The sequence below is a fragment of the Halichoerus grypus genome, chromosome 2, assembly GCF_964656455.1.
Source record: "Halichoerus grypus chromosome 2, mHalGry1.hap1.1, whole genome shotgun sequence".
Classification (NCBI taxonomy): Eukaryota; Metazoa; Chordata; class Mammalia; order Carnivora; family Phocidae; genus Halichoerus; species Halichoerus grypus.
In genome coordinates, this window is record NC_135713.1 from 40,063,481 (window position 1) to 40,085,761 (window position 22,281).

Sequence of the window (22,281 nt, forward strand, 5' to 3'; positions counted from 1 at the left end):
CCTACAGTGTCTCTTTCCCTGAAACACACATTCAATAGAAAAACGCTTTACCTTTTGACTATTGCTCCCTGTGCTTTTCAGCATGTTTCATAGTGTCTTTCACATTGAAATCTCTTTGTCTTGACCTTTTCATAATCAATTCTTGTTTTCATATTTGCTGCAGTTCATCCATTTCTCCATATATGTATTTGCCTCTGATCCTCCAAAGACAGTCCAGGATTGTCTGTATCACTGTAGGTGCTAGGTGCCTCTGACAGAGCATCCAGGGAGGAACGCGTGGTCACTGCTCATACTTTGTCACTTAATCTCATTCTTATCAGTAATTTAGATCTTGAAGCACCTCTCCAGGAGGGTGGGGGTGGCATCACCTCTAGTAAAACTTCTATCACTGTTTTGTTACAAAGACTTGGCAAAATATCAATAAAAACATCACCTTTGTGCCCGATACATTTATGGTAAAAATGACAGTGCCACATTGGGGAAATGGATGTGCTGAAAAGCAGAAGCTGTGTGTTACGAGTAGAAGAAAAGTGTTCCGAAGATGAACACTAAGAGTTTTTTGCTTTCATAGATTTATGATAGCAGAGTTTTATTCAAAGGCGATAGGAATGTAAAACTTACTAAAAACCAGAGTAGTGTTGTCTTTAGTGCTGGGGCTTTGGAGAGAGGGAGAGAGATGGAATTGAGACCTGCAAAAGAAACAAAGATGAGTTCTGGGTGATGTCATCAGAGTTCTTGAGGGAGCGTGACAATCAGGAGACCCCAGGAGCTGGAAGAGGGTGATGGTCTCAAAGGAATGAATGTACGATGATGGATTTATTATGTCAGGTTACAACATTTATGCAGACAGGGAACAGGGTCAGTTCAAGATTTACCCAATCATTAGAAAAGTTTCAAGTCCAAAGGATAAGAAAAATGTGTTTACAGCAGACTAAAGAAAATTGCCCAGCCGAATTGTAAAGGATGGATTGGATTAAGGTAGAATCTGCAAGAAATGCCAGTAAATACAAAAAACGGGAACTATAAGAGAGAGACTGTGAACTATGTGGAGAATAAAATTGGAAGAGTTTGGAGTAAATAGTTGTTTTAAACATGCTCCGAGCTAAAGGTGTAAATCCCTGTGATGTGTGGGGCATCTTCACCAGAGCAACAGTGTTTCCTTCGTACTTGGTGGCAGGTGGTAGTGAGGACTATGAGAGACGTTTATTGAGTTCCTGTCTCCCCAGCACTCTGTTGGTCATTGAAAATGTGACTGTTAACTAACTAGATGCAGTCCCTTTTCCTTCAGATTGCTTGTAGTCAAGTGGACCATCCTGGAGATTAAAGGCAGGAAGCTGGGAAAAATGAGGACAGGAGGCAAGGAATAAGGTGTGATTTCCAGTGCCACAGACGAGAACGGAGGATTGTCTTTTACTGATACCCACCCCCACCCCCATCCCTGTGCGTGCCTACAAGATGGGGGGCACTAAAGGCCATTGGCAGAGGGAGTGCTAATTTAATGGGAATTATTTGAGTTAGAAGTCCCATTTTCTGGGGATGGGCACATCTTTACTAACCAGTACCGTGGGTTTTAAGAATGACCCTGAATTCCCAGTTTACTCTTTTCTACACATGGCCACACTTGACTCCAAAAACATGATCCTGATACTGTGAAAGAGTTACATATTTAAGATCTTATTTTTCTAAGCTAAAGCTAAAACTTCAGCGTAAGTGTGAACCAATACAATATATCCTTCAGTTTTGCTTTAAGAATTTTTGCTTTCTTTTTTTCTTTTCTAAACAATTGGAAATAATTTGTTTCTGTTAGCTATCCCTTGACTTTTAATATTAATGTAAGTTTTTATTTTGCAAGTAAATGGTATTTACACCGAATACCTAACCTAAAATTGTATTCAGACTTGAACCTGATGATGGATCGATGACACAGAACAATCATAGAGAGTGATATACTGGATGTTAAGATAAAGAATCGGCAACATTCCATGACATTTAAGAGTCTTTTTTTTTTTTTTTTTGAATTGATTTCTCTTTCTAGGCAGAATGGCGAATGCAGATCTGGTAAAGTATGGTTTGGCTGATGTGGTAGAAAATCCTGGTATCATCACCGATATAGGGATGAAGGCAGTCAATGAAGTTTTTTCCTGTATCAAATATCTGGCAATTTATAATTGCCCCCATCTCCATAACCCATACAATTGGATCTCAGGTACTGTAGGCTTAACTATGGCTATGTCTGCCTGCTGTCAAAAGAATACATATTTTTGTTTTGTGTGTGTGATATGAATTGTATTCCTAATGTAAAATGTAGATATTTTATATGAATGTTCATACAAGTGCTGGGAACCTTTGATAACCTAGTTGGAAATATTCTATCAGTGCCTCTTTGAACTCCTGAAATTCTCTGCCTAGAAATTGGCACTGTCTAGGTTACGGATTCAACTGCCCTGATTTTTTTGTATATTTCTTTGAGCCAGGCACATAAAATTAAGGTTAGGAATTGTTGCCTGGGATATTATATTTGTTTTCTCTGACCTACCTTCAAATGGCGCACATCATCTGAAAGGACAAAGTGGGTATGTATTTAAAAAAAAAAACAAACTTCAGTTAGGTGACGTATTTAGCATTAACTTGTGGTGAAATTTTCATTTGCCTTAAAATCTTAGGTTATTTCAGCTCTCCCCTCCCTACCTGATCCCTTGTGTATAGAAGTGTGACTTTTGTACTTGATATGTTTCCTTATATGGGGGAGTTCATTTTCCTCCCTAGAGAGTGGTACTATTTGTTACTCTTAAGGCCCTTCTTAAATACCTAAATTCACAAACCTTTAAATAAATTCGGAGCTAGAGAATTTTCAATTGACATCCTTTTTAACCAAACCAAGCCCCCTCACTGACACCTGCAGAACAGCCTCCTCTCCTGTCTGAGTTGCCTCATAAGGCTACTGTAGCTCCTTACAGAGCCCGTCTCCAGTCTCTTCTCAGGCTCTGGGCCATCTGTTGGGATTACTCATTAGAATGGCCATGTCTCCCCTCCCAGAAGTGAAATTCTGTCCCTAGCCCAGCTGCACCAAGAAGGTAACTGGGAAATACAAACTTGAGGTTGTAGCAGGCATAGATCACTTTAAAAAAATAACATTTATTGGGTTTTTGGTTTGTTTGTTTTCTTAAATACAGAAGTATATAAAGAAGAAAACAAAAAAATGGCCTGTAATCCCATCACTCAGAACTCCTGTTAACACTTAAAAACTAAAAATAATACATGCACTTGATAAACAATACCAAACAGTACAGAAAGGTACAAAATGAAAAGTCTCCTCTTCTCAAAGGTAACCACCATCAATGGTTTCTTGTATATTCTCTGGACAGATTATTTTGTGCATATTGCAACCTATACATGTATAGCATTTAAAAGTGATTTATATACAGAGGACCTTATTAGGTATACCCTCTCATGTAGCTTGGTTTTTACACTAAGAGTATGTGGGAGAGCTTTCCATAGCAAGCATACTCAATTCTCCTTCATTCTTTTTGACAGCTGTATAATGTTCTATTAAAAGAGTGCACCAACATTTCTTTAACCTAGTGTCCTATTGTTGAATAGGCATGTAGGTTGTTGAATGGATCACATTTAGATCAAGGCTGACTTGGTTTCAAGTTAATAATTCCCAAGCCATTGTCGTTTTCACAATGAAATTAGGTAAGAAGACATCATAATTTAGTCATCAAGTTTTTGAGATCATGAGATAAAATCAAAGTTATTTAAAGGAAAAGGGTTTGAAAATCTTTGTGACCTATATAGCAAAATTCATCCGTAATGGAGAAAGTGTTAGTCAAACTCTCTGGCCATGTCATTTCTCCCAACAGACCACTCAAGATGGACGCGATTGGTGGATATCAACTTAGTGCGGTGCCATGCTTTGAAGCTGGACTCCTTTGGCCAGTTTATTGAATTGTTGCCCAGCCTCGAGTTTATTTCACTGGACCAGATGTTTCGTGAACCACCCAAAGTAAGTCACATTTGAGGGAATTATTGTTTGTTTTAATACTCAAGGAAGAAAACAAAACCTAAGTGATTTTTTTCCTAATAATAATGCCCTTACATTGTTACAATTGGACTTTTTACTCTAGCTTCAGTGAAGGTATAAAGGTTATAATTTACATGGCCTCTTGCTCTGGTAAGGGCTCTCCAGAGAAGGGAAAGGGAAAAGTAAGTGGAAAGCTGTCTCTGTCAGTTCTATAAGCTGAAGGTAAGGTAAGAGCAAAGGTGGAAATTTGAGCTAGGTCAAAATGTATTACTCAAGAGTAATTAGTTGCGAGATTAAATCTCTAATTAGGAACCTCAGATATAAGTATGGATTAGGGATTTATTTTGGAAATGTTTTACTTTGCTGTTCTCTCTTCTGTGCAGTTGAAAATCCTGGAAAACCTTGAGATTGTCTAGTTGTATGAAATATTATTTCAAAACTGCTTAACTAATAAAACTTTTTGCTCTCACTGTAATAAAAACTTAATGCTTCAGCTAGTTACCCTCTCTCTCCTCAGTTCTTAATGGTTACATTCCCACCGTGCAAGCAGTACATGATAGTGGGGAAAGCTCAGGATTGGCGGTCAGATTATTGGGTTTCAAGTCCCAGCTGTAGCACCTACTGGTCTCTTACACAGACCTCTTTCCACTGCATTTCGTCATCTCTAAGTCCAGACTGATAGCGCTGCGTCTTGCTTGAAGTCTTGTGAGCCTCTAATAAGGTGCTTGATGCATATGTGAAAGTAGTGCTATGTAAAGATTCTTAGGTCAAGATGAAACGGAGGAATATGAAAAATGAAGTGTTCTATTAACTAACCTGAGTGAATATGCATGTGCTTTCATCTCGCTTTAGGGCTGTGCTCGAGTCGGTCTGAGTGCAGGCACGGGAATTGGGGTTTCCTCGGCCCTTGTTAGCAACCAGAACTCCAACAATGACAATGATAACAATGCCCAGAATAATGCCAACATCCATGACAACAATCACCATCACCCAGATGACTCGGACGAGGAGAATGACTTCCGGCAAGACCTGCAGCCAGGAGAGCAGCAGTTTGCAGCCGACGGTAACCCAGATCTTTTGTGAGCTCCACACAGAAGTGATTTTTACTTTGGATTGTATTTCTCTGACCTTGTTCTGTTTCCTTCTCCCCCATTTTAGTTTGTCACTTTACACCTGGGGGACCTGGTTGACAAGGCAAATGGGGGGGGTGGGGATGAAATGTGCCTATCTGCTGGCTTGTTTCAAAGCTATCTTTGTGATGCCTCTTGTCCCTGGACTCTGTAAGGGTGCTTACAGCATGGGAAGGACTCATGGATGCCATGGGAATTAGGGTACAGTGGGCCTTAGAGGCCTGGCCTACCTGAGATTTAACTTTCAGGATTTCGGCAAAGGAACATCTCTTTATATCTCCCTGACCAATAGATCGGTAGATAGAACTTCATTGGGGGGCCGTTTTTGGATGTTCCTAGAACTAAAAAAAATGAAGAGCAGTCCTGTGCTAGACACTGTGTTGGGCACCTTTCATATACCTTTCATCATTAAGTCTTCACAAACACCCACCATATTAAGTACATGAGCCAATAAAGACCTGTTGGATTTCACTTATGTAATTACCCATGCATTCTTCAGTATTGACTGAAATCCTGCTGTATCCAGCCCATGTGCTCTTGGGCTTCATATGCCCCTCTGTTGGGGAGTGAGGATGAAGGGAAATTGTTTTCTTACCAAGTTTTCCAGTTTCCCAGTTGGCCCTCAAGAACTGGAAAAGGAATCTTTCAAGCTATCTTGTTTTCATTGCCCCTTCACTCAGTTCTCTTGGACACAGTGATTACTGAGAAATGGGGTGCCCTGACATGTTGTACCTGCTTTCATCATGAAAGCAAACTGTGTATCGAGCATCCTTTCCTTTAGGATTGCTCTGAGTATGTAGGGCCTGACCTAAGAATCATCTCTAGGCATTGTCTTCACCTCACATGTTCTCTATAGAACTCTCCATTTTGGCTCTTGGCAAAGTCACCAGTGATTCTCTTGAGAACACTAGTAGTCATTTCTCCACTTTCGTCATGTTTGACATCTGAGCAGCATTTGTCATTGTTGCCCGCTTCTCCCTTCCTAAGATAATTCTTCTCTTGGCATCTCCAAAACTGTTTTCCTGGTTTTCTTTGTGTCTCACTGGAAGTGCCTGCTCAGTTTCCTTTGCTTACAGCACCTCCTCTATTCTACTTTGGTCCTTGATCTCCCTGTTTCTCTCTATACGTTTTCTTTGCATAAGCTCCTTCAGTCACATGGTTTCAGTACCAGCTATATGATAATGAATTCCAAACCTTTGTTTTCTACCTTCTGTCTTCCGACTTTTTGAAATAAATATGGTTATATACAACTTCATACTTTTTATTTCCACACGACTACTTTTAGGCATTTCAAACTTATGGTTATATCTCTCCCCTGACATCTTGCCCCCAAAATACAAAAACAGAAGTGCAGAGCTAACAGGTGCTAGCACTGAAGGAGGGAGAATGAGGTCAGGTATTGTCTCTCCACCTTACTCTGCCTGAGTGCTGTCATATTTGTCCCTGGGCCGTGAGGACCTGGACTTCAGAGGACACAAGACCATCCATGGGAAACTGTTAAAGCAGCTTCAGTGCAGAGCTACCCAAATCCTAGGAACCCAGTTGTGGTTGGAGTGGATGCACTGGACAGACTATAGTCTCCACTGGAAGTTACATGGCCATAGGCTTCTCAGTACAGAATGGAGAATGCCTTCCATTATGAAATCACATACTGGTGCAGCAGAGACCAAAATGTGTGCAAGAACACTATATTTGATTTGTAGGAGAGAACAGTGGAACTTAAATCCACTAACATTTGAAACTAAGGTTTCAGGAGATGAGAGACTTGCATACAGACCACATTTTGAGATATAGTATTGTCAAGTACATTATCTTTAAATGCTGTTAGAGGCTGAGAAGCAAAGAAACTGCATAAATGCCAAGATTGAAGAATTAAACAGCTTCAACCAGAGGAAGGCTCAGAACACCAAAGATGATGGCAGCACTTGTAGGGAACTGCAGATTGCCATAAAACATGGGTTCCACAGATCTCCCTGAGTTGGCAGTGTATTTATTTGTATTTGTTATTACATTACATATCAGGTCAGTTCTTCTAAATAAAAAATGAGGAGCTGGAGAAAGGCTGTGTGACTTTTGATCAAAACCAGGGGTGGAAAGAATTCAAATACAAAAGAGAAGCAAAAAAAGTTTTCTTAAATAGTGGTACAGAGATTCAAACTAAAAGGGATCAGTGGGACCTGGTGTTTGTTGAAATGACTAGCATTGATGCTTCCACTCTTTAGGTGTGATCTTGATAATTTAAAAATACTTGAAAGTGGTATTGATATGTTGTTAATTTAGAATTTTAAAACTTTTTGTGCATGGGCCTCTACTTGGTCTTGGAACACCACCAAAATGAAGCAGAGGCCCCCACTGTTTCTTTCCCTGTTACATTTAACAGCTTGTGTAAAGTAGCAGAGTTTAAAAGAAGGGCATTGTATAATTTTAAAAATAAAATTTTATTCATGCAAGTTAAGTGGCTCTGTTTATAAACTGCTATAGTAAATCATGGGTGTTTTTCAGCGAACATTATTATTAAGGTAATACTTAATTTCAAAAATATGATTTTACTGCTTTACAGAGTATTGATTTATCAGAATATTATAGTTTGTTAAAGATATTATCATTCTTAAGATTTGCACTTCCAAAATTCTTAAGATTTAGAATGCTTTATTTTGGGCTAGTTATGTTAATTGAAAATTTAAGTTCACTACCTGCATTTTACAGCACTCTAAAACAGGAATAGATGTTCATATTTTCTAACAATTCACATTTGCCTAACATAAAATTACCATGTGTCAAAATCATACTTCTCTAATTGCTAAAGCATTTTGCCAAATTATTTTAATATAATTACTTTTGAATTAATTATAACCACAAAGCATAGTTTTGCCTCTACATCATTTTACTAAGTTTCTATCTTGATTTAACACATAAATCCCAAGTACTTACTACTTTTAAAAATGATGTGCCCCTCTCCCTCCCCTCACCACTGCCCTCTGCCCCCCGTTAATCTAAATTAGCCTAAGTGAAATTGCTCTGCAGCTTTTATTTTTGGTAGTGGTTCTCAAACTTGAGTGCATCAGAATTACCTGGAAGACTTGTCAAAACACAGGTTGCAGGGTTTAGCCCTCAGAGGGTCTGAGTTAGTACGTCTGGGTGGGGCCACATAATTTTCATTTCTAACAAGTTCCCAAGTGATTCTAATGCTTCTGGTCTGGGACCACAGTTTGAGAACCATTGATTTTGGAAAATCCTTATATATGAAGTCTGAGGGTAAACTACCGTGTGAAAAAAAAATCACAGTAAATGCATTTTGTTTTATATTTTGGGCAGATGATTTTCAACCACTAAATAATACATATAAATCATTTCTTAAAAGACAGTGAGTTCTCCTTTATTTTATAACATTTAATAAATGTTATGAATTTCTAACCAGGCTTTGTATAAAAGAGACCAGTTAATATATTTGTGTAAAAACAGCTCAAATCCATTAAGATTTATAGTTATATTTTGTAAGAGGATTTTTTTTACAACTGAAATAACATTTAAGCTGAACAAAACATTTGGTAAACGTTGATAGTTGATTAAAAGATAGCTTATATAATTTCTGTAAGTTTAAATCATTCTGAAAAAAATTTACTGCCCTAATGATAAAATATTTTGAAACAAAAAAATCTAAACCAAGAACCCCTTGCACCTTCCCTAGCCCAAGGGTATCGTCGTCTCATTTACTTACGGAGACAAAAATCAAGATGTTCTCTTTTCTTTTCTTTACAGCCCACCTATCTATTCTCCATGGCATTGAGTCCTTTAGCAAGAACTTGTTGACTGTCTTCAAAGCATCTTGCCATTCAGTCTACATTCTCCTTGCCTACTGTACCACCATTGTACCACATCTTTTTTTTTTTTTAAATCTAAATGCTTTAATACGTTTCAAACTGGTCACCCTACTTTCTCTCTTGATCAGCTAAAATTAGGTCTTAGAGCAGCCAGGGCTGTGTTGTTAAAACATATACCAGATGACGTTGTTCCCTTACTTCAGACTTCCCAGTAGCTTCCTACTGCCTTAGGAGAACATCCAATTTCTTGATTTGGGCCATAAAAACCTATGGGATCTGGCCTGTCCTCACTGTGTGCTACTCCCCACCTCACACACTACGCTTATCACGTGCCGAGCTCGCACCTCTGTCACACCAACTGCTGCCTCTTCGTAGGATTTCACTGCTATTTCTCAGCACCTAGGGACAGTGACACAGTGTAGTAGCTGCTTGATAAATATTCAAAGGAATGAATGCAATGAAAGAAGTTAAATATAAAGTAGCTTTTGGATATTCTATTAAATACCTCCAGCAGGTTAGCCTGGCAACCTAAAAAGCTATTGCTCAGCAGCTTTGGAAAACCTTATCACATAGGTATATGAATGTACTTCGGTTTTAATAATCCCCCTCTGCATATGAGAGATAATTCTAAGCTTTTTAGCAAGACTTTCTAAGCTTTTCACGGTCTGGGGCCCAGGCTACTATTTTAGCCTTGTTTTCTTTTACACCCTCATCCCAATACAAACACTTGTTCTTTCTATCACTGGAATACTCACTCTCTGGAAAAGGTAGCATGCTTCCTGGTGTTTAGGAAATGTCCCCTTATATCAGTGAAAACTTCCCTGCCCAACAGTTGTTCCTTTTTGGTCCATATTCCCCTTGCACTTGGACTGCTGTAGCACTTAGCGAGTCTCTTCTGACCTAATTCTGCGTATCCGACATCTCTATTAGAACGTGTGCATTCTCTTTGAGAGCAGAGATTATAAATTTCCCATCTGCTCCTTGTCCCTGTACTGTAGCAGGCTCAGGAAGCAGACCTCAGTTCACATCCTTGCAAATTACTATCCCTTTTAAGCCTCACTTCCCTCAGCTGCATAAATGAGGCTAGTATTAATGTGCTTGTGAGCTTGCCATAAGAAATAAATAAGGTAATGTATATAAAAACCTTTAGCCTAGAGCCTGGCATAGAGTATGTATATGATAATTCTCTTCATAACTGTTCATAAGAATTGAATGAAAGAAGAGAATCGATTGGCTTTTATCATGAAAGATTTGTAGGCAAGGTCAGGCCTCCTTTGGGCACTAAATGAAATATAGAAAATTGAGGTCTAGAGCTGGTCAAGAATGTAAGATGGGAGACTATTCAGTAAGGGGGAGTGTGCTTTGGTGTATATTAAAGACCAAAGCAAATCCCCTTGTCCCCACAAAATCTCAAATTTTACTGTTGTATATTCCAGAGACATTTATCTGAATGCTGCCTTTCTGTCGTAATCCTGTTTTGCCTTGGTTTATTTGTTAACTGAATTTGCCTTGTCTGCGTAAGTAGATTCTTCAGTTCTTTCAGGAACAGGATCTTGTTTTCTCTTTTGTTGGCTTATTCATTTCATCCAAATGGTTGGTTGGTTGACTTCCCAGCAGTAGTCCTTGAGCACCCCTAGGCTTTGAGGATATAGTGATGAACAGGCTGGACACAGTCTCTGCGGCCCGCTAGGTCATGGCCAAACTGTAAGTGGAAGGATAGTATGGTTATTGCCCTGACTCAGACTGAGATCAGGCACACAAGCTTAGGTTGTAAGAGGGTACTAGATTGACTGCCTTGAATACTGATTTGAGGGACTTGAATTTAATCTTGTAAAAAGCTGGCAAAGCTAGGAATTGTTTTATTTAGGGTCCTCTTGGAAAAGTGACCATTTTATCTTAAGAAGATAGAGTAAGCTAATTGAAGCTTATTGGTCTGAAATTGCTCACTGTGCTCATCTTCTGGAAGGATAGAAATAAAATCACACGTTCCCATTCACTGTTAGGCACTAGTAACGGTCACGAATTCTTTGATGTAGAACATTTGAGGGATAGTAAAATGTTAAAAATGCGCTTAGTGTATTTGTTCGTAATCCTTGTCCTGTGTTAGCTAAAAATGATACCATAGGCTCCAGAGCGGAGGAGAGGAAATGGACCGTTTGAGCCTGCCTGCTCAGTGCGTCCTGGTGGAGCTGGCAGATACCAAAAGACTAATTGCTTGTAAAATGATCGTGAGGTCTTTCCAGTAGCTGGCCCTCACTCCTGTCTGGCAAATTGCTTAGAGGGAGGCCCACAGTTGCCTCCTAGAGCCATGCCTGCTGACATCCTCAGGAATGAACATGGTGCTTTCTTCTCTCCGCCGCATGCCCTTCTCCCTGCTTTCATCTTACTGTGATGGACTTGCTCCACCGAGTGCTGCTTTGCCATCATGATTTCCTCTCCCATGGAATGACTGGGCACTTCCTGTTCTCGTCTGTATAATGAAAGCACTGTTATAGGCTGTTCTTCCAGCGTGGGCCTAATAATCACAGGGCTGTTCGTTTCTCAGGGGTGCCACAGATTTGCCGCCCATTGTGGTTTTTTTAGACCTCTCTTGGTTTCACTTTGACTGTGTTTATTTCTGTTGAAGCATTGAACGAGATGGAAGACATGGTCCCAGAAGACGGAGAGGTGGCCGTGAGTGGACAGGAGATGGCAGCTCGCAGTCAGGCTGTTATCCCTGTGGATGTTGACGAGGAACAAGCAGGTAATCATGTGACTTCCACATTCGTGGTTCTGAAAATTTGGGCCCCACTCTAGTGAAGAAAGTAAAACACTAAGAGTGATTATTTTTTAACATTACAGTTAATGATGTGTTACATGCTATTTATTATTGACACCTGTATTATGTTGATGTTCTCCTTGCACATATACGTATCTTACTAAGGGTTTTTTATTTTTTCTAACTGGCAGCAACTCCTTTTTCTATATTGGTGTTCACACGTGTGTGTGTGTGTGGGTGTTGTGTGTGTGTGTGGTGTGTGTGTGTAGAAAGAAAGCACTCAGATTGTTGATGGAGAAAATAAATGACCCGATTAAATAGTTTGCTTGTCCTCTTCCTTCATTTTGGTGGAGAGGAGCAGGAGTGGAGAGGTTGACCTGGTTTAGTTAACAGACCAAGACCTCGTCTCTGTTTGCCCCTGGGTGACTTACAGCAGGCTTATATAGAGTCATAAGGCCCTTAAAGATTACCTGATACAACCGTCTGCTTTACAGATGGGGAAACTAAGTCTTTCAGAATGAGTTTGAATAATTTCCCTAAGACCATTCAGCCAGTCTCACAGGGACAGCACTGAGATTAGAGCCCAAGTTTTCTTACTCCTGATCTGTTGGAATGCTAATTTGTCTTTGAATTGAAAATATCTTTTAACTATCCTTGTTTTAAGTGTCTTACAGATGCAGTCACTTATTCAACAAATATTTATTGAGTATTACTCTGTGCCAGGCATTGTACAATGTGACAGGAACAAGACAGGCAAGGTTCCTTGGAGCTTACAGTTTATCAGTGGAGTGAACTTCAGTCATTTGTCAGAGAGACTTGGGTCATAAGACTAAACGTTTACAAGGTGTACTGCCAAGCAGAGAAGACACTTTTTACACATATATAAATACTCAAATAACCAAACTGTAACATGCATCTAGCCTTTCAAGAACGTATCTTGCTACATCTAATGAGAAAGATGATACTCTCGAACGCAGAGAGCTCACTACTCCTATAGGTGTCTGAGGTTCATCTTCACTTGCTTTGTCTTCATCCATACATTTGCAAAATTGGGAAAGTAGGCAATTTTTTTAAATGATTATTATGACTTAGTTGGTTATTTTTAGGATGATTTATGTGACTTCTTCAAATAGTGAAGGTCCTCAAGGGGGATGCCATATGATCTTCTATTTTGATCTGCCTTTAGAAATGTGTATATTCCATTAACATGAGTGGGAGGCTACATAGAGCCAAAGCATCTCTGTGAGCCCAGATCCCTGTAAATAGTACTTGAAGTAAGAGCCTTTCTTGGCAAAGAGTAACTGTCAGGCTTGTGCTTTTTGTTTTAGGACCCAGTGGTCTTCAGCGTGTAGTAAAACCAACCCCAATTACTGTTCATGATTCAGAGAGTGATGATGAGGAAGACAGTCTAGAACTCCAAGAAGTCTGGATTCCTAAGAATGGTGCTCGGCGTTACTGTGAACGCGAAGAAAAATCTGGAGAGTCCGTGCAGTCCAGGGAACTGTCAGGTGAGAGATAATATCTTGCTGGGACTGGTTAGTGGGAGTCATCGTGAGAACTGACAGACACACTTGACCTTTATATAATGTGTCCCTACCACAACCTGTGGTGCAGTTAACATTTCCTTATGGAATGTGACAGGAGGCGAGAAGGGCAGTAGCCCAAGGGAGAGGGGAGTCAGGGTGGCACTCTCGAGGGCAGGTGTAGCACAACAAAAATACTGTGGAATCAGGGTTCAGGGAAGAGAAGACGTGAGGATTGTGACTTCCACAGTGGAGGCTTTAGGACCTTGCGGCATCAGGATATCAGGGATTAGCGAGGGGCCTGGGCTTCCTTCACGTGGGGGGAGGACTCCCGAGGCGTCCAGAGCAGTGAGCAAACAACCACTCTGCCAGCTGATACTCTGTCCAGTTGTGCTTAGTCAATGTTCGAGGCTAGTTTGGTGCTTGAGGGAGTCCTGCAGTGTGGTCTTATAATCCCCGCCTCCCCTTACATCCAGTCAGCAGCCTCTACCATTTGTCTCACCAAGAAACTATGAATTCTCTTAATTCTCTTAACCTTCAGTTCATTCTTCTTCCTTGTCTTTCCTTCCCTTCTGTTTCTCAGAACTACATGCATACCACTTTGAGCAAAGGATGAGATTTTTAAAAATTGTCCACTAATTTCCCTTGGGTACCCTACTCCTTAGTATGTTTGAATGTTCGGTATACATTTAACACTGGGCCTGAAATACATAATCACTTCTGTGTGTGGAAAGCTTATTAGTTCTTTAGACTTGGAATCATTTACTAACCAATGACTGATTACTCCATTCTTATTTTATTCCTTTTAAGAAATTCGGGTATTTTCACACTGTGGTTGAAAGGAGCTTTTTTGAAAACTAAAATTTAGGGAAAGGAATGTGACCAGCTGACTAGCCTAATGTTTCCTAGGAAGTTCAGTTTCTGAATTTAGAAACTAATCTGTCAGCCAGACAAAATCTTATTTCAGTATTCCTTTATATGTTCATTGAGCCTTACTGTGCCCCAGGTACTGTTAGGTGCGGTGAGGGACGCAGAGATGAATAAGTCATGATCCCTTTCTCTCTAGGGAACCTCTAGTCTGGTTGAAGAGTCAGGCCAGAAATCTAGATAATAGTATCAACAGGGCATATCCTACAGGGGCTCTGGGGTGGGGGCACAGGAGAGATTGAACAGAGGTGCAAGGCCAAAGAATTGGTGAGAACAAAGGTCTGGAGATAGTATGGCAAGGGTATGTTCAGAGAAAAGTTTGGGCTCGCGTGTGGTATGTACATGGAGGGGCCAAGAACAGAAAGCTGGTTCGGAACTAGGTGGTGGTGGGCCGCGGAGGCTGAGCCGAGGAGAATAAAGCAGGTAGGCGCTACAGACCATAGAGCCTTTTTGAGCAGCTGAGTGATGTGGTCACCATTATACTTTAGGAAAATTAGTGTACATTGTTTCCTGTTCCGAATTTACTCTTGCCTTTTGTCCAGAATTTGTACTGAAATCTTTTCTTTTCCTCGGGCCATTCTTCTTTTTCTATAAGCAGTAAGTGGAAAAGGCAAGACTCCACTTCGAAAGAGGTACAACTCCCATCAGATGGGCCAGTCGAAGCAGTTTCCCCTCGAGGAAAGCAGCTGTGAGAAAGGCTGTCAGGTCACCAGTGAGCAGATCAAAGCCGATATGAAAGCAGCTAGGGATATTCCTGAAAAGAAAAAAAACAAGGATGTTTATCCCAGCTGCAGCAGCGCCACGGCCAGCACAGTGGGAACCTCCAGCTCACACGGCACTGCTTCTCAAAGCCCCGACTTTGTAAGGACGGTGAACAGCAGCGGCTCTTCCGAGCCTAGCCCTTCAGAAGTGGATGTGTCCAGGCAGTGTGTCTGCTCCCCCGGTGGGTCAGAGGACTCTGAGGCCATGGAGGAGGGTGATGCAGAGAGTTCTGTCTGCCCCAGATGCTGCTGTCACAGGCCCCAGGAATCCCAAAGGAGAACTAGCAGGTGTTCTGATGAGGAACGTCCTTCAACCAGCCGAGCCTGTGTTGTGAATGGCCCGGATGGTACGAGATCCGCCTTTTCCTTTAGGACTCTGCCACAAGGGGGGTCTTCAGGCCCAGCACATGATGAGAGGACTAATGGGAGTGGCTCTGGGGCTACAGGTGAGGACAGGAGGGGGAGCTCCCAGCCTGAGAGCTGTGACGTGCAGTCTCATGAAGACTACCCTCGGAGGCCCCTAACAAGGGCCAGGAGCAGACTCTCCCATGTACCGCTGGTATCTGAGTCAGGTATGACAATGCTGCCAGGACTAGCAACTGCAGGGTAGGCCTTGGCAGGGGCATGAGCTCGTTCCATAAGTTTTCTTCCATAAAGCCAGTTTGGCAAATGGAATTCTGTGTTGGGGTTCTGTGATCATACAGAGTTTGAACTAATTTTCAGCAGTGGTGCGGGTGGGGGGAAGGCATGTGAAAGATCTTGTAAAACCTCCAACCCAGGAAAACTCAAATAGTTCAGCCTCTGAGAGAAATAATAACTGTGTATATTGACCCTAAATACGATACTGATTCTGATGTCTAAGTCCCAGTGTAACTCTGCTCCCATCCCATACTTAGGGAAGTTGCAACTCTTAGTGAAGCTTTAAACCTTAGCCAAAAGGTAAGGACCTGAAGTTGCTGGGGCTGGGGAATATATCATATGGGTATACCCCTCTGTCTGCCTCTGCACTACTTAGTAATTCTTTCTGAAATCTAGTTTTGCTTCCAGTTAGGTTTGCCAGGAGATAAGCAGGTAAGTAGGTAGTTTAGTTGAGAATTATTTTTGGTGAAGATATACTCAAAACATATATATGTATATAATTTCATTGATAACATTTATAATGTGTATGCCAAGGCATTGGATTGGATGGGGTAAGCACGTTTCTCAATCATAGTTCTGTTTATATTTCTGACCTTATTTTTGAGTAATTTCACCTGCCTTTATTAAATCATGAATAGCTATCAATGAATAATATATTTTAATTATCTCCAGGTCTCCCTTAATTTGAAAATCTTAAAATTAGCTCCAGAATGTAGAGTTAGTGCTTTTTTTTATATACTAAATAGAGCCAATCAAATCACGTGGAGCTAAACTAACAAAAATAAGCTTTCATAAAATAAATATGAGACCTTAATTATGTGCTAATCATAGTAGCTTAAACTCAAAATACGAGTTTTATTTAAACATTTCATTATGCTTTACAAACACTAGTTCTGCCATATGACGAAAAATACATTTCCCTTGAATTTTAAATGTTTTATCGTATCTTTTTTTTTCTTATACATAGCGCAAAATTCACCATTTTAACCATTTTGAAGTGTACATTTCATTGGCATTAAGTACGTTCACGCTGTCGTGCAGCCATTACCACCATCCATCTGAACGTTTTCATCCTCCCAAGCGGAAACTCTGTGCCCATTACACAGGAACTCCCCGTGACGACGCCTTTTGTTGCATGGTTTTTCACGTTTGTCAAGCCAGATCTACTTGTTTACCTTTATGATTTATTTCTCTCTTTGCTGCTGTGGAAGTACGCATGGTTCAGCTCTTTGGTCATATCTTCTCATTCTTTTATTCATTTGCTTATCTTAGCTCTTTATTTTAATCTGTGGGAATGAACTTAATTTTTTTATTCCAAATTGTTACTGAGTTGTTTCAATGCTGTTTGTTGGCATCCCATTCTCATGTCATTATTTTGAAATGCTTTTTTATTGTGTACCTTAGATAAACTTAGTTTTGTCTCTGGGCACTCTGTTCTATTCCAGTGTTCTGTCCTCTTTATTCTTCTTCAGAATTTCCTTGGCTAGTCACGCATTTCTCGTTTATTTGTATAGTTTTTTTATAATAATTTTTGTCAAGCTCCAAAAAATCTTGGGGTTTTTTTGGAATTCCATTACATTGATCTACTGAAAAGACAATTGTCATTTTTACAGCATGGAGTCTTCCTATTAGGGACTGTTTTGTCTCTCATTTTGTCTTTTGTCTCTTGGTAAACATTTCAGTTGTTACTGTTTTGGGGGGGTGTTTTTGTTTTTAATATAAATACTTCATTTTAACCCTAGGGGACTTTTGACTTCTTTGTTGTCTCATGCCCTGCTACCCTGTTTACCATTTCCTTCTGACTTGTTTCAGGTCTAGCATTTTTCTTAGGTTAAAGAATTCTCTAGAACTTAAAAAAGACATCTCATTTTTACTTTTTTAGGTAAATTATATCTGTTATCTTGTAATTTTTTTTCAATTTGAGAAGATTTCTAATGTGTATGTAGCTAATTGTACAGTAGGTAAATGATTAACTCATATTTTTTCAACAATACAAATGTTCATTTATTTTCAGTAACAACTTTTCTGGAGAGATGTCGAAGTGCTGATTTTAGTATTATCTGGATCTCTTTTGGAAAGAACAAGTTATTTGAGTGGCTTTCAACTTGCTATTTTTGATCTAGCATGTTTTTGATATCTCTTGGCCATTCTGCTCTTCAAAGTTTTAAGGAGAAAAATCCAAACTATGATAAAGGAACAAAACTTGATTGAGTGTTATGGATTTTTTAAAAATCACTTGTTCAAAGAAAATGTTTGAGTTTTTAATTTGGTTTTCGATTAAGGCCTTAATGTTGTGTTAAAACCCTGTTAGAAGCTAACATAGTTATCTTGTGAATTCTGATTTTGGGAATAAATACCTGTAAGTTGTTCTTTGTATCCTCATTGTATACTTTATAAAATAAATATCACAAAAATAACTAATTGGATTATCAAAGAATAGCATTTAAGATTAATATGGTATGGTTCTCATTGATACTAACCTCTTTCCCTGACACCCCAAGACTGAATTGGTTTGTTTTCTGTGTTTCTGTAGCATCTTCTACGCCAATGTTAACTATACTGTGTTGTAATTCCGTGTTTTACTGTCTGTCTTTCCAATAGACTGAGCTCCATGAGGGCAGGGACAGTGTCTGCTTGTTTGCCATTTTATTCCCAGCTTCTAGCACAATGTGTTACATGGTATGGGGCTCAGTGAATAATTGTGAACTTAATAAGTGGTAGGAACCAACATATGAGGTATGTTGATGCTGGTGGATGTATGAAATCACTAAGAATTATCCCTAAACAAAGAGGGAGGCATGAGAAAAAAACATGATGAATTCTTTTTTTCTTTTACATTGGGAAGCCTTTGTTTTTAATGCTTATCTACATGTAAAGTGTGACTCTGTTTTATAATTTCTCTTAGAAAATATGAACTGCCAGTTTGGGTACTCTGCAGAGCAGGAAATTTAACTTTGAACCCCATGTTCTGATCAGTTAAGGGAGAGAGCATTGCAGGAAGGTGAAAAGTTTGAAAATCAGATAATAAAAAGAGAATGCTAACTGAAGATTCAAATTTCAACACTGTCGTAAAGGAATGGAGGCAGACCTGTTTTTTGTTAGTTCATTTTCATTTTTCGGGTACTGGGAGACAAACCAGTTCCTATTATTGGTTGTAACAGGTGTGTGAATTTTATCTGTCATGTGAAATGTGCTACCTTTAGCAGATTCCTCGTCAATAAAGATAATTTAGATTTTGCATGAAGTTCCTTCAGGAATACTATGGAAGAAGGCCTTCAGTGGGTTGGCTAGATCAATAGTTCTCATCTTTTCCGGAACCCCAGGGTTTTGTTTGGGTTCAAGGTCTTTAGAGGAAGTTCGATGGGTAGAACTCTTAGGCTCCCTTTTAAAGCTTTCAACCAGAGTAGCTGCTTTCAATCGGTTTGCATAGTAAGATTTCATAAAGTTTTCAAATGGTAGAGGAAAGGTTCTGGTATGTAAAAAAAAAAAAAAAAAAAAAAAGGTACTTGGATTAGATCTCTAGAGTTCCCATCTAACCCAAGCCTTTGGGAATTTGCTATATTTGTACCTTGTTTCCCTGTCTTTCTTTCTAATCCTCGTTTGAAGTTACAGAATTACCAAGTAGGATGTTTGTAATCTAGTGGTGGTCTCTGAAGGCAGTGTGGTGAGATTTAATTCATGAAGATCAGCCTTACTGCTTTCAATAAATGCTGTGCTACAGAATCCTTGTCAAAAACTGAGGACAGTGATTTTTTAGTGTCTTGTCTTAGTATGGATATGTATTTGTTAAAGTTTTAGAGAGGACTTCAGACCTTGCCTTTAAATAAAATCAACATAGTATTTGCTCTTATAATTAAACTGCCAGGTTTTAGAACAGCACTAGTAAATGAGTTAGGGCCTTACTAACCAGGATCTGGCCAGATAAAGACTAGAGGTTTTCTAGCGTAGTGACGTGCCAGATTGCCTGGCGTTGCCTCCTCATTCCACCACTTACACCGTGGCAAGCTGTTTTCCCGTCCCATGTCTGTGTCCTTATACGTAAAACCGGAGAATAATCTCACAGAGGGCTATTTTAAGGATTAAATTAGTTATTGCGAGTAAAACCCTTAGAAAAGTGCCTGACGCACAGTAAGCGCTCAGTAAATATTTGCTACCATTGTTGCTCCATTTCCGTATCTGTAATGCACTCCTTCATTCAGTGAATGTTGAGTGCCAATTCGTTCAGTAAATGTTCATTTGAGATCACTGCTAGTGGCTGACATTGACACAAAGGTGAAATAAGGCAGTGTTGTTGCCCTCAGGGAACTTTTAGTTTAAGTGGAGAAACAAAACAAGTGTGCAGGGAATTACAGAACCACTTACAAGGTTTGGGGGCCCAGGTAATTTGTTAGAGCAGGTGGTATTTGAGCTGGACTTTTCAGGAATGGGTAGAATTTCAAAAAGTGAGTTGAGGAAAGGTTCGAGGCAGAAGGAGCTAGAATGATTTTGGCTTCAGGCGCTCTGGCGGTGGCAAATGACTAGGACATGGTTTGGAATAAAATTGAGAATAGGCCTTGAAAGGCCTTGAAACCTATTACTAAGCAGTAGTTAATAATTTAAAGTTGTTCAGCAGGAAAGTGGTGAGTTTAATCCACCTATAGTATTTAAGATGGGTTGGTAACTGGAGATAGGAATGTTAAGTAGATTGTTGATACGGCCAAGGTGTGAGAAGGGAAATCCTATTTGATGTTGACCGGCTTGAGATAATGGAGGGTGATCTTGTTTTGGAATAGTCAGTTGGAAATAGCAGTCATATTGTGTTGGGATATAATCTGATGATACTCTATTGGGAACCGAGTCATAGATTTGAAAGTTGCCTTGATAGCATTATATGCAGTATGCAGTGGAATGTGTTCTTTTGACAGAAAGAAAGCTAAAGCTAAAATTTGGATTTTCCTCTTGCCTTTTTCTAGAAGTTGCCAAAACAAAGCCACGTCATGCCATGAAGCGGAAGCGGACAGCAGATAAGTCCACCAGTACCAGTGATCCTGTGATTGAGGATGACCATGTGCAGGTGAAGGAAAAAACCCCACTTAACTTTCATTTCAGCCACGTTCCTGAATAATGACTAAAGTTTCCATCTTTATAATTTTTTTGCCCTAAAAGAAGAAATTGGTAACAGCTGCTTCTTGTGCCAATGAAAACATTTAAGCTTTAAAAAAAAAAAAAAAGTCTGCAGAAAGACACATCTTTTAAAATTTCTCTCCTTGTAGGTCCTGGTATTAAAATCCAAAAATCTTGTTGGAGTCACTATGACCAACTGTGGAATCACAGATCTTGTGTTAAAGGACTGTCCCAAGATGATGTTCATCCATGGTATGTATTTAGGCCTCTGTCATACACGAGCATCACGAATGAGCTTAAAGAATTAAAGACGCATAAATAACTACAATAACATTTCTTTATTTTTTTCAATGGAATCATTATGTTGGATTATTTCTAATTCTGTCCTTGTTCTAAAGTTCTCAAGCAGTTCCTCCATAGTATTTGTGAGGGAATACATGCAGAGACTTCATCTTTTAAAACAGCCCCTCCTTTGCTTTCCTCCAAACGATAATTGCTACTTGCTCTGACAGAGTAGATTCACAACATGGGTGGGCTTTGGAGTCAAATAGATCTCAGCTTGAATCCTGTGTCTACCGTTTGCCACGCTATATGATGTTGTTCGTGTTTTGTGTTTGTGTTTTTGTGGGGAGTGGGGACTGTGCCTTATGTGTTTAACGGCTCTAGATTTGATTGACATCGTTGATCAGAACTTCAGTTCCTGGCACATTATCCTCACTCAGAATTATGTTTTTGATACCTATCAATGTAGAATTACGAAGATATGACAAGTGTTTTGCCTTGGACAAGTTATATAGTCGGTTCACTTTTTTCAATTTGTAAAGTGTACATAATTATGCCTACCCTATATACACATATTTGTGAAGATTAACTACAATAAGTGCATGTGTGTGTCTATGTATGTATGTACACATATACATAGTGGAGGGTCTGAGCCCTAACTAAAAGGTTACCTTATGTTAGTTTGTATTATATTTGTACTGCGGTATTAGGGGCTTTCATTTCTTTGCATTTCTGTGTTACTACTAGTAAGCAAAGCAAAGAAATCCTTACCAGTTTGTCGTACACTAGGAGAATCCCGGAAAGAAGAGAGAAAACTAAGATTTAAACACTACCTCTCTCCTGAATTCTAGAAAACTCTAGACCCTATGTTCACCCTTAACAGGTGATACTTTACTCCATTCCAGTCAACAGAGTCTTAAAATATCTACTAAATGACCATCTCCTGTTGGACTTTCCTCCTAAAACAGAATCAGGGGGCCCTTCAGAAGCCCAGAGGTCTTAACAGCAGGGGAGCCCAGCCTGGCAGGCAGCACTGTCCTTGCTCTCCCCTCTGAGGTCTGAGACTCTGCCTCGCAATCTTTGAGCTGCTTTGACTTCCTATTCTTTTCTCTGTTCATCTCTTGGAGAATCTCTTTTTCACCTCTGCTCTTAACTCTTGAGGATTCATTCCCCCCCCTATCTTGTCTAAACCTAGTGATGGATCACATGGCTTCAGGCCCTGCCTTTTGTTTGCCCTTAAACCAAATTGTTTAGCTCAGCTTATCATGAGACCAGGGATCCTAGATAAGTAGCTCTGTCCCTAGACACCTGCT

At 39.8% G+C, this 22,281-nt stretch overlaps 1 protein-coding gene across 4 annotated transcripts in view; it reads left to right on the forward strand.

The window, feature by feature from the left end:
• FBXO38 (F-box protein 38) overlaps window positions 1-22,281 on the forward strand; it is a 53,808-nt gene that overhangs the window by 25,330 nt on the left and 6,197 nt on the right. For 2 of the 4 annotated variants that reach the window (XM_036096089.2, XM_078066715.1), the window contains 8 exons: window positions 2,036-2,206; window positions 3,864-4,006; window positions 4,877-5,087; window positions 11,602-11,718; window positions 13,062-13,241; window positions 14,782-15,516; window positions 20,536-20,636; window positions 20,836-20,938. In XM_036096089.2, the coding sequence (XP_035951982.2) occupies window positions 2,036-2,206; window positions 3,864-4,006; window positions 4,877-5,087; window positions 11,602-11,718; window positions 13,062-13,241; window positions 14,782-15,516; window positions 20,536-20,636; window positions 20,836-20,938 (1,761 nt within the window). The remainder of the gene's footprint in view (window positions 1-2,035; window positions 2,207-3,863; window positions 4,007-4,876; window positions 5,088-11,601; window positions 11,719-13,061; window positions 13,242-14,781; window positions 15,517-20,535; window positions 20,637-20,835; window positions 20,939-22,281) is intronic. The other 2 variants (XM_078066716.1, XM_078066717.1) reach the window with 2 other exon arrangements.